Raw genomic sequence first — 12,031 nt, 5'->3', positions numbered from 1 at the left:
GTACAAATAAATCTTATACTATATGTAGACTAACTTTACAAGTCAATAATAAGCAATAATTGAAACACAAGTTATTGAAATAAATCAATTACCAAATACTCCTAATCATTCTGGATCAGAAAACAATAATATTAACAACGTATTATAATCCAACTTCATTTAAAATATACTCGATTTGACTAGTTCAACTATCGTGTTAATTAAGAATCTTATTGAAAAAGCTAATGCAACCAATTATTTTTGTCATCATTCTTGTTGAAGTATATTTGATAAAGATTCGATAGAATAATTTGGATAACGCGGAAATGAAAAGAAGTAAACTTGAATACATTGATGCTTATATATACGGAGTACTATTTTATTTTTAAATAAAACAGCAAATGTAAGTAGTGAAGTTTTTAAATAAAACAGCAAATCGCATTGCATCCCACTTGACTTCCCCATTCCCAAAAGAGGAGAGTCTTATTGTGCAATATTTCCATCCAATTACACAAGAAAATTCACTTTTACACCTAATGTAAAAAGAGAGTAATTTAAAAAGTAACTAAGATCATTTTTCAACTAGGAATGTAGTAAATGAGAATGTCACACACACAAACACTGGGCATTGTAGCAAAGTGATGGTGTAATTAAGTAGTGAGTTTCCAAGCAGAGGTAGCAATCAATGGCCTGGTGTGCCATCCCAACATCAAACATCCATTATTTTCATCCACTCTGTAACCATCCCCACCTGCAAACAGCGCCAGCAGCATGCTCGCCTGCTTGTACGTGTTCGACCCCAAATTAACCCCCTCGAGCCCACATGAACCGAACCGGATTTTCCACTGCGCCAACGTCTCGTGCCTCTCCACCCGTTCCACCCCTTCGCATGCCACCACATTGCATACCTGCCTCCCTAGGTACACCTCGCTCATCACCTTATCCTGAACACTAACCCCCTCTTCTCCTCCCCCGCAGCTCTCCAGCGAGTCGAATAGCGTGGAGTAGTAATGCAGGGACTCGGTGAACCGGTCGAGGAACACACTCCCGTTGTGATTAGCCTCCTGCTCCACCACTGTCAAGATCTCCGGTTTCAATTTGCTGACTACTTGAAGCACCTTCTCGATTGCCCCCGGCCGCGCCAGCAGCTGATGGAGCTCGAAGATCGAATTCACAGCCACCGTTTCCCCCTCGCGGATCTCGAACATCGCGGCGTCCAGATCGGCCAACGAGCTCGCTACGAAGCCTCTGTATTCGAACTCGACATTGATCGATTCCGCTAATTGAGCTAATCTCCATCCGACTTCCTGCAGATGATCGGTTTCCTCGTGCGAGGGAGGGCCGATTCCGGTTAATCGGAAGCTCGGCGGGCCGCCGGGTCGCAGGGCGAGCGCCTGCAGCAGAGCGGGCCATTGCATCCCCTGTTTCATGCTGAAATCGATGACGTGGACTCTGGTTTTGCCGGCGAAGGCCTCAAGGATGGCTTGATTGGCGGTGAAGTGGGCGAATTTGAGATAGGGGCAGGTCTCGTAGAAGTGCATTTGCAGCAGATCGTTGAAGGCGGAGTCCTGGTGATTGGGAGGGTACAATTTGTAGATTCGGCGCGCTAGGGCTTCGGCGAAATAGGTGGCGACTTTTCTCATAGCGCCGGGCTGCGAAACCGCGAGAAATCCGATGTTTTTGACTAAAGCTTCGGCCAATTTGAAGTCCTCCTGCTGTACGGCTTCGGCGCAGGCCATCAGCGTGTGAACGAGGCGGACGCCGTTTTCCTGCGAGTCGATTAGTAGGAGCGGCGTCGCAGGCATGGGAGGAGTAGATTTGAGTTTTTTGGGTTGCGGTGGGTTGGATTTGGGGTAGAGGGCTTTACCGGGGATGGAGATGAGATCGGAGCCGAAATCGGAGTGGAGAAAGGGATTGGAGGATGAATCGAATTCGGAGATCATGGATCCAAGCCAGGAGGCGAGATCGGAGGGGTTGTAATGGACGGTGTCGTCGGAGAGGGCGGCGTCGTGGTGGACGGTAGCCATGACTTCCTCGAGGCGTTCGAGCTGGTGAGCTACCTCGGCCATGTCGGAGGACTTGACGTTGTAGCCGAGGACGGCGAAGAGCTCGTCGACGCCGGCGTCCATGCTGTTGGGGGTGGTGGAGGAGGAGCTGGAGAAATTCTCTGGATTCATGTGGTCTCGCTTCATGTTGATTAGATTGAGGTGTAGAAGGAAGAATCAGGACATTGGGGATTGGAAGATTGGGCTAGGGTTACTGCTCACATATGTTGTGTGTATCTGAGTTTTTGCTTGCTGGGCCAGAGAGAGAGAGATTGTAGAGAGAGAAAAGGGTGAGGGGCGCGAGCTTCGAGACTGACTATATACATTACATACATTGGTAGTGGAGTAATAATTTGTTACAGCTCCTGCCATCATAATTACTTCTAGTAGAGTAAAATTCACAACATTGTTTTCGCGGAAAAATTCTTTTTTTTAAAGTACGTAAATGGAATTCTATTTTAATGAAAAACTTTAGGTTTATTCCGACTCATAGAGTGACGTACAATCGTTATGTGTCGTTAATTGAGAAACCCATAACCATCATGCGTCGTTATTTAGTGGCGCATAAGCATCATGCGTCTTTTATTAGTGACGCATAAGCATTATGCGTCTTTCCCCAGCGACGCATAATGCTTATGCGTCGCTGGCTAGTGACGTATAACTTTTATGCGTCTTCCGTTGGGTTTTAAAACAGGCAGAGAAGGCAGAACACTTCGTAGCACAGACAGAAAGCCGCGACCCAAGCGACGATTCCCAGCAAATTCCGACGATTCCCAGCAATTTTCGGTGAATTTCCACCATTTTGCAACCATATTCCGGTAATTGTTCTTAAATTTGGCTAAATACATCATTTATTGCTTAATTTGTGCAGGTTTTCCGTAATTTAGCAAAATTAGGGTTTATGATGAAATTGATGGATTTTTGGTCGATTTTTGTTGTTTTGTTGCCTATACTTAGGGATTATGATGAAATTAGGGGTTATGATGAAATTGATGGAATTTTTAGTCGATTTTCCGTAATTTGTGTATTTCATATGCATATTATTTAGAATTGTTGAGTTTTTATGAAAACAATTGAATCTTGGGTGAATGTTTTGAAGTAGATGGCATCTGCAAGTTTCGAACAACAGTTATGTTATGGACCTGAGGATCCATCATTACTATTTCATCAAAACGAACACATTTCAGCCTCATTGTTGGCAAATGGCACAACAAATGTGTTGAGAGTTCGTAGGACGGAGAGTAAGGTTTGGGCAGTGCCAATACATGAAAATGTGATGTATTGGCTTGATGTATGGGGGTTCAGAGGCGTGGTTGAATGTGGAAGGCCGATGAGGATGGACAATGAGCTTATAACTGCCTTGATCGAGCGCTGGAGGCCTGAGACACACTGTTTCCACCTTCCAGTTGGTGAAGTTACCGTAACCTTACAGGATGTGCAAAGCCTGTGGGGTTTGAGAGCAGACGGTTGTGTTTTCACTTGTAACGACCCGCTAATCCGATATTATTATAAACTATATTATTAGCTTGATTATCTATATAAGTGACTTTTATGCGATTAAATCCAAGCCACGATAATTTGTCGTTGTTGTTTTAATGTTAGACAAGTGAATAGAAAATATAGATATATTACACCTATAAGAATGTAATAATTTTAAATAAATAAATAAGATCCCAAAAATCAAATTTTAATAATATCGGATACATCCGATAAAAGTTCAACAAACTTTAATTTTATACATCCTACGAAAAATCGGGTACTTCAACGCGAACAGCCACGAACTTGAGCCGATCGTACCCACACCAAATTAAATGATTAAGTAAGCAAATACCAATAAAAAAAATAATTAATTAATATATATATTTTTCTTTTTTTAGCTTATCCGAGAAGGACTTTGTCATGACAATGCATTTAATGCTACTTGATGAGTAGTAAAAATAATAAATGCAGCATTTATGAAGGCATTAATGAAGTATGGAAAAAAAATCCTCATCCTCTGACACATATGGTGAACATTCTCTCCAAGAATAATTGCAGGTTACGTTTGCCATCTTTTATAGATCAGTATATTTACTCACTTTCCTTCACCATAAAACATCACCATCATATATCCTAATCACCCCTTCACAAACCCCACATAATTCCTTCACACACCCCACATACTATTTCCTCTGCCCACTCAAATTCCATATCGGACAGAGTCTAAGGAGGAAGATTTGCACACACTTGTAGAATCAAGTCCCCAATCCAACACCACCTCGCCCCCACATAAAAAGGTAACCCCAAATCTTCTTTCATTTTTATGCATATACATCAGATTATAGTAGGAATGAAAATGGAAACATGCTAGGTAACCACTATTTCCACATATTACATCAGGGACTCCAAAATTCACCCAACACTTACAAGTAGCATGCCAAAACCAAATTTTTTTCCCCAAACTTTTGAATGATAGAAATAACATAGGGTAGCTAGAAATACTTATCTTAGGAGACGAATCAGCCAGATTCAGGCAGCAAGCTCGGCAGCCCGGAGACGACGAGGGCAGCCCCCCACACCCTTATGACTTTCTATAAGTTCAAAATCTTGCCACATCTATAAAGCTAAAACACAAAACATAAATAAAAGACAAAATCTTTATAGAAAATAAAATAAAATAAAAACAAAAGAGAAGAAATTTAACATTACCTTCCGGGAGTTTCTCGGTGACGACGGCGGTGCGGTGAACCGAGAGAGAGACCGACCGAGGGAGAGAGACCGCTGCTGCTACGGCCGGACTCCGGGAAGAGGACGGGGAAGCCGTCGCCTGTGCATGCACAGTGGCGGCGGCGGCGAATCTGGAGAGAAAGAGGGGGGCGGCGGCGGCGTGAGGAAGAGGGAAGAGGAAGAGAGGGAGAGAAGAGAGGGAGATAGGGAGAGAAGAGAGGCAGAGAAGGTGACCGTGCGAGAACACCATCTCGACGGCACAATGTGATCAGATATGGCTAAGTACATGAAAAAGGGACTGCAGTCCAATGTGAATATTTTTAGTAAGCTCGGGTCTTTTTCAATAACACCCCCGAGTGTTACTTTGATGATGGCTTGACAATATTTTCAAATGTATATGTGTAATTTTCGGCAATGTGTTCACTGAGTACTTTTTGTACTCAGCCCTGCATATATTTCTAAATGTGCAGGTTGAGCAGCGAAGTGGTGGAGGAAGTGCTATTGAGACAAGGCATTTAATTCGGCCAGATTTTGACTCTCGGAGGTTCATGTCTTCATACATGGAACCGCGTTCATTTGTTTCCGTTGTGCATCTTAAAAGACTCAAGTCTATTTTGTTCAAAACTCTGATTTTATTTCGAGCTTTTCCCATTTGTTTGGAGCTATGGTCGAGTTGTGTTGTTTTTCCCCTTTCTTCTCCGCTTCTTTAAATCCTCCCCTAGTCGCGATCAACCGTGTTTTCTATCCTTAGAAAATGCGGTCGTGACAGAGTGGTATCAAAGCATTCTTTCTCGCTCTGAACCCGAGAGTCTTCTTTGAAAATCTTTGGTCTAGCCTCGTTCCACTAGACTGTCTAATAGATGAAAATGCTCTTAGCACTCCCACCACTCGCACTCAACGAGGAAAAAGGTAACTTGTTCTCTTTCAAAAGAAAGTCAAGATGTTTAAAAGTTTGAAATGAAGAAATAACTCATGCAGTTAATTTGAGTGAACGGATGAAAACACTAAGTCTAAAGAAATAGTTGATGTTTCTTAATTTTGTAGCGTGCTTAAAGAAAGAGTTAGTATGTCTTTTTTTTGGCTAAAGACTGTGAATGTATGAATAAAAAAGTAACTTTCCTAAATGAAAAAAAAAGGTACTGAAATATGAAAGTATAAAGTATACAAGTCTGGTACCAATTGGTGAAATGACATCTCTTTTTGAGTAATCATTGAATCATGTTGCTAGAATGGGGAAATCAAAATTTCCAAGAACTTAAAATACTTAGTTATGTGTTCCTTCTAGAACACAATATGAACTCGAACTTAGAAGTACAATATGAACATTTCTCGCTTTCCCGAGCGATGAAAAGAAAAAGACGCGATAAGAAAGAAACTTCGTCACGAGAAAAGCAATCCAACATAGAACAAAATGATGTTTCTAGAAAGATGATACAAGTTGGATGCCATTTTCTACGTCTCAATGACATGAATAATCTGGATTAGCCATTGCCTTTCTTGACAATCCAATCACTCCAAATGATCATACCTTTGATCCAACTAAGCGATGTACACATATCAAGAGAATATGATTACAATGTAAACAAAGAACCTAGCTCTACAATATAAGTAAGCAGAAACGACGTGTTATTTGGTGTGCTGATTGTATCCTGCCCGATTACTGCATTGATCCGACTGCATCCTTCTTGTGCGACACTTATTTGGTGTGCTGGTCATTTGTCGAGACACACGAGGTTGGACCCGTTTGCCGACAATTTAACCGATACCAGCGTATTCCTCAGTATTGTGATAGGATGCTACAAAATGCCGGACATCTATGTAAAAGTCACCGTCGTGGGAGGAAGGGCGCAGATTGGGCTAAGGTACATAAATTCTTCATTGATGAATGAGACTTGAGACACGACAGGTTCCAAGTAACTTTTGACCATGCCACGCCGACCATGGACGGTCGCATTAATCTGGGCTATATGACGTGGTACAATAGGATCACAATGTCGTACCTAGTTCAACCTGCGACACAGTCAACTGTTGGGATGAACGAGTCAGCCTCTTCAATGAAGAAATTGGTATGTTATGTTTTTTTATATAAAAATGTATTTAGTTTGAAGTTTGTATAGATTGATTGTAATGATTTTGTATTTTTGTTATCTAGGTTGAGACCCTTTAGGGGATATGGCATTTGACCTCTGAACATGACACAGACCCTCGGTTACGGCAGATTCGGGAAATGGCTGTTGAGGCCCTTCGTACGACGGACCATACTGATGTGATGGAGTATCCAACTTCGCAACGGTGATATTATGGTCATGCCGCCACACCCTCCAACTTCTCTTCGTCATGGACTGCCGGGTGTCCGGACGGGTGGGCACGGGATTACATGACAACATAGGTTGTCGCAGCAGCAACAGCCGCAACATGAGTATCCGGTACCAGAGCCCTTGAGTCCTGAGTTCGATCCCCTAAGATGGTCTCAGTTGAGTGGTGCAAGCCACGAGCCCTCGCAATGGGGAGCACGAGCATCATGTGATTCATTCTTTGGCGGTGGGTCTGATTGGGATGCAGCTCAACCAGGACGTGATCCATACTTTCAAAATTATCAATTTGTGGATCCTGTGGGGGAAGAAGAGGGTGAGGAAGCGATGACCACGGCCAACTGTCGTTTGTTTCTTCATCCACCACAACATGTGCAATAGGCAAGCATGTCTTGTTAGCATCAAAACCACAAGCAACAAGCAACTTACCTTTAAATCTTCCTCGGAGGTGAGTCCCGTCCACTGTTAACACCAGTGCGGCCTTCTGGAACGCATGTATTGCAGGCCCAAATACCCAGAAAACATAGTTGAACACCATTGTACGTCTCTGACTCAACAGATCGTTATGCTTCCACTCAACAATTGTGCCCAGATTATGTGACTAGAGTTCAAACATGTAGCTTGGCAACTGCCTAAATTATTCCTCCCATCCACCGTATACAAACTCTATAGCCTTTCTCTTTGCATACCATGCCTTCTTATAACTGATTAACACACCAAATCTGTCTTGAACATCAGCTATTATTGAGAAGACCTTGAAATCGGCACATTGTCACACATGATGTCGAATCAACAGAGCAATCAATGCCGATGAAAAGTTAGCATGATCTCTGTTAGCACGATGGCCTACACAAGTATGTCGATCCTTCCACTTCCTAACTTCCCACATATCGTCATGCGACCTTTGTGTAACTGAAACCTCCCACTTATATTCCCTCGCCTTTTTAGCGTCGGTGGTGCTGATGATGCCTGCCCCTATTACTGTCGTTCCTGTTGGAAATTTGCATACGGCATGCCACCTTCTTAATTTGCTCTCGACGACCTTAAACTGTTTTTCATTCCTCAAACTCCACATAGTTATAGCAGTCTTCACATGTAGTTTAGAATCAAATTTTGTTCCCAACACAATCCGATGCCGCTCATTCTCATCCCAATACAAAAGGCTGTGTTCATTACCACCAACATCATCAGATACTCCAGACGGACGACTTGGTAATTCATGAAAGAATCTAAACCCCTTAGGATTGTACTCCGGAAGTGGTTGTTCACCTTGCATAACAGGTTTACATGCTACTATCTTCTCATCAGAAATACATCAACATCATCAGCACCATCACCATCACTGAGATCGGGGTCTGGCTCTGTCTCAGATAGTGGCCTTGGCTCACCAAGATCATCTGCAACATCTACCTCATCATTCAATCCAACACCAACATCAGCAACATCTACAACATCTCTCTGCTCATTCATACTACGATCAAAGCTCATATGCTCCACCCTCGTAAATGATCCAATACCACAGTCAAAGCTCATTTGTTCAACCCTCACAGATGATCCAATACCATAATCAACAACTGGTGGGATTTCTGAACTCCTCACATGTGAATACTCAACAAATAATTCAATACACCCACTTGAATTTTGAGCATTGTTGAACATAAACATCACACTATCATCATTGCAAATCACAGAACATGTATAACTCATACCGGAAGCAAAGACTATACATTGTCTCCATAATAATTCAATTGTGTCTTGGTTCATATCTATTCTCATCGCATCACAGATCATTGCTACCAATTCAGAATAGGAAACACATGAATTTAATATGATGGAGCTCCTCGCACGAGGTGGTTCATAACCAATACCCATATGTGGTAGTTGAACTACTCTACCACCCCAATACAAACTCACAAATACTTGCATGATTTCTGCATAAAAAACATTTAAAACAACAACAATTATGGACATTTTTCCTACAAGCCCTAATTTTATAAATTGGGTAAAACTAACAAATGAAAGCAAAATAAACATGAATAATGATGAATGTAGCTAAATTACTAAACAAATTACCGAATCTTATGGAGATAACGTTGGAAATCGCCGGAAATCGCCTGAAATCGCCGGAAACCTGAGAGAGGAAATGAAAGTGTAGTCTGTGCTCTAGTTCTGCCTTCTGTGTGTTAAAAGCTGACTGAAAGACGCATAAGGGTCATGCGTCATTCGGGTAAGATGCATAATTCTTATGCGTCTTTAAACGACGCATAACCCTTGTGCGTCATTAATGAAAGACACATAAAGTTTGTGCGTTTCATTAATAACGACGCATAACTCTTATGCGTCACTCCTCCATTTGGAATAAATCTAATCTTCTTCATTAAAATGGAATTCCATTAATAATCTAGAACAAAAATAGACAAGTCTCTTGTTTTCGCCCACTAGTTTTACCACTACCATTAACCTTGTTTTTTTCTCGATCTCTCTAATTCTATTGGATTCCACAATCAGATTAGTATGATTCTTCTGATGAAGTTTGTATATAGTCGATATAAAATTAAAATCTAACATAAACAAGATGACTTGAAAATGTTTATGTTTTGAATAAATTTATATGGAAATAGTTTTCAGAGATAAATATAACTGATCATGCCTTTTTAAAAAAACTGTTAAATACTCCTATACTATATATCGAACTCGATTAGGCCATCCACAACGATGTTGCTATACCGTTCCTTAACCGTTCCTTAAACTACTATTTGCGGACCCCACTGTACTTTTTTACTCCATTCCTTAACTAAGGAACGGAACCTGCAACCCTCCGTTCCTTAACCGTTCCTTCAATTACTATTCATTCAATTTCATTTTTTTTATTTTTATTTCCAACTCAATTCAATTAAAACAAACACACTTCATTAAAATTAAAATAATATTACTAACTTAAAATTCAAAAAAATAGAAAAAGACATAATTAAAATCCTATAAAAAAATGACATAATTTTAAAAAATAGAAAAAGACATAATTAAAATCCCACATCGAAAGTGGAACATAAAACATTCAAGGATGTCTCTATAAAAGAGAAACAACCAAGAATGAGTTTCATAAATTCGCAAGCTCATCAAATATATATGGGCTATTACAAATTTCTTGTATTCATTTATTTGTAAAAATTGTTTTTAAATATAAAAATCTATCTTTATAAATAAAAAATATTTTTTTAAAAATTCATTTTTTTTTTAAAAAATGAATTATTGCGTCACCGTGACGACGCCCACTCGCGGGCCGGCGAGTGGGCGTCACGCATGGCCTGGGAGCTCGCCACGTCACCTCGGCGCGTGGCGAGACATCGCGTGCCGCGTCTTGCGGTCGCGGTCCACGGGACGACCTGGGAACGGGATGGGGACGGAACGGCCGGCTGCAATGCGTTTCTCTGCGGTTTCATTCCTGAGGAACGAAACGTGGGCCGGTCACGCCCTTATGGAGTATTAAGGTTAAATGCATACTATATGGGTTATGTTAACGTGGGGGGGTTTTTACTAAAAGAAGTGAATCATTTGATACCCTACTTCTTTATACTATAAGAGCATCCACAACGGCTGCCGTCCCGGCGGACGTCTGACCGGCGTTCCAGACATCCGCCCGGGACGTCCGCCATTACGCAGCATGGAGGCGGATGCGGACGTGCGATGCGGACACCGGAGTTCCGCGGCATTCCGGGATGTCTGTCATGACGTCCACCATTGCGCTGATACAATGGGCGTCCCTGCGGACTTCCCGTTTTTTCATTTAAAAAAAAAACTCTATATATACGGCTGTTTGAACTTCATTTCATTCACACCACTTGTTTTAACGAGTTTTTCTCTCTCTCTCTCTACTTTCATTTCTTCAGAAGATAAATGGAGCACTTCGATAGTGATTCCCCCGCCACGAGCGAGTCACAAACGCCGACGTTTCCGTTAGAGTTGGGGGAAATGCAGGCGGTAGTGCACCGATGTCCGGGGTGATGCCCGAAATGGCGCCGATGATGCCCCAACCCTAAATGGCGGGGATGATGCCCGGGTACTACAATATGTACCTCCCTTGGTGTGGGATGATGCCCCAAATGCCCGGGATGAGTGCCGCAATACCCGGGATGATGATGCCCGGGATGATGCAGGGCATGCCTGCCGCTGCGGGGGAGCAGGCAGGGGGTCCCCCAATCACCTGGGGACAATGTCTATCGCCCCTACATGGATCTATTGTCGGGTGATTCCCCCCAGAGTACTCCTCTGGAGACTCAGTTCACCGGCATCGAGACTTTCTCTTTTGAGGAGTTGGGGCTATCTCCAGTCAGGGATTTTCCCACTGAGTTGCCATCGGCGGCAGGGAGGACGCGGAGGCAAGGGAGAGGGAAGGGCAAGGGCAAGGCCACTACCTCGTCTGCACGTGCGGGGAACGAGGGTAGGGTGGGGGCCGAGGAAGAGGGGGTGGAAGCCGGCAGGAGAAAGAGGACCATCTGGAGCATAGAGGAGTGCGTCGCGCTGGCGAAGGCCTGGATCAGTGTAGTCGAGGATCCCTACGTCGGGGCTAACTAGCATATCGACAGAATGTGGTGGGGCATTAGCCGAAGCTACCTCCAATTCAAACCGCCAGGTGAGAAGCCTCACGATATAGAGCAATGCCGGAAACAATGAGAACGGCTGAGGAGGTAGCTCAGCCGATTTGCCTGCATCTACCAAAACAACCTCCGCACGAACTCTCTGATGCCGAGGCAGAGTTCCCGACCTCTCAATCCCGCCGCCATCTCCCGGTTGGGCAAAAGTCCGCGATGCGGATGGCTAGGGGAAGTGCCAGCGGGTCCGGACCCGAGGTCCAATCGGCAGCTCCTTCCCAGATCGATCCCAAGCTCCCCGCACTCGCCCGCATACAACAGCATGATTTACTTTTAATCACCATGGAGAAGTGGCTTTCAGCAACTGACCCCTTATACAAGATTATACCGAAGGATGTCA

The 12,031-nt window shown here is 43.1% G+C and overlaps 1 protein-coding gene across 1 annotated transcript; it reads right to left on the bottom strand.

Moving 5' to 3' along the window:
• Positions 1 to 383: 383 nt before the first annotated feature.
• Positions 384 to 2,336, bottom strand: LOC121756873 (DELLA protein GAI1-like). Its single transcript, XM_042152291.1, has one exon. It carries the CDS (start codon positions 2,169 to 2,171, stop codon positions 630 to 632), a length of 1,542 nt encoding a protein of 513 aa, XP_042008225.1. The 5' UTR covers positions 2,172 to 2,336; the 3' UTR covers positions 384 to 629.
• Between the last annotated feature and the right edge of the window lie 9,695 nt (positions 2,337 to 12,031).

The sequence above is a fragment of the Salvia splendens genome, chromosome 12 (assembly GCF_004379255.2).
Source record: "Salvia splendens isolate huo1 chromosome 12, SspV2, whole genome shotgun sequence".
NCBI lineage: Eukaryota > Viridiplantae > Streptophyta > Magnoliopsida > Lamiales > Lamiaceae > Salvia > Salvia splendens.
The sequence above is the reverse complement of the archived record's forward strand: the minus strand, read 5'-3'. Positions and strand labels throughout refer to the sequence as shown.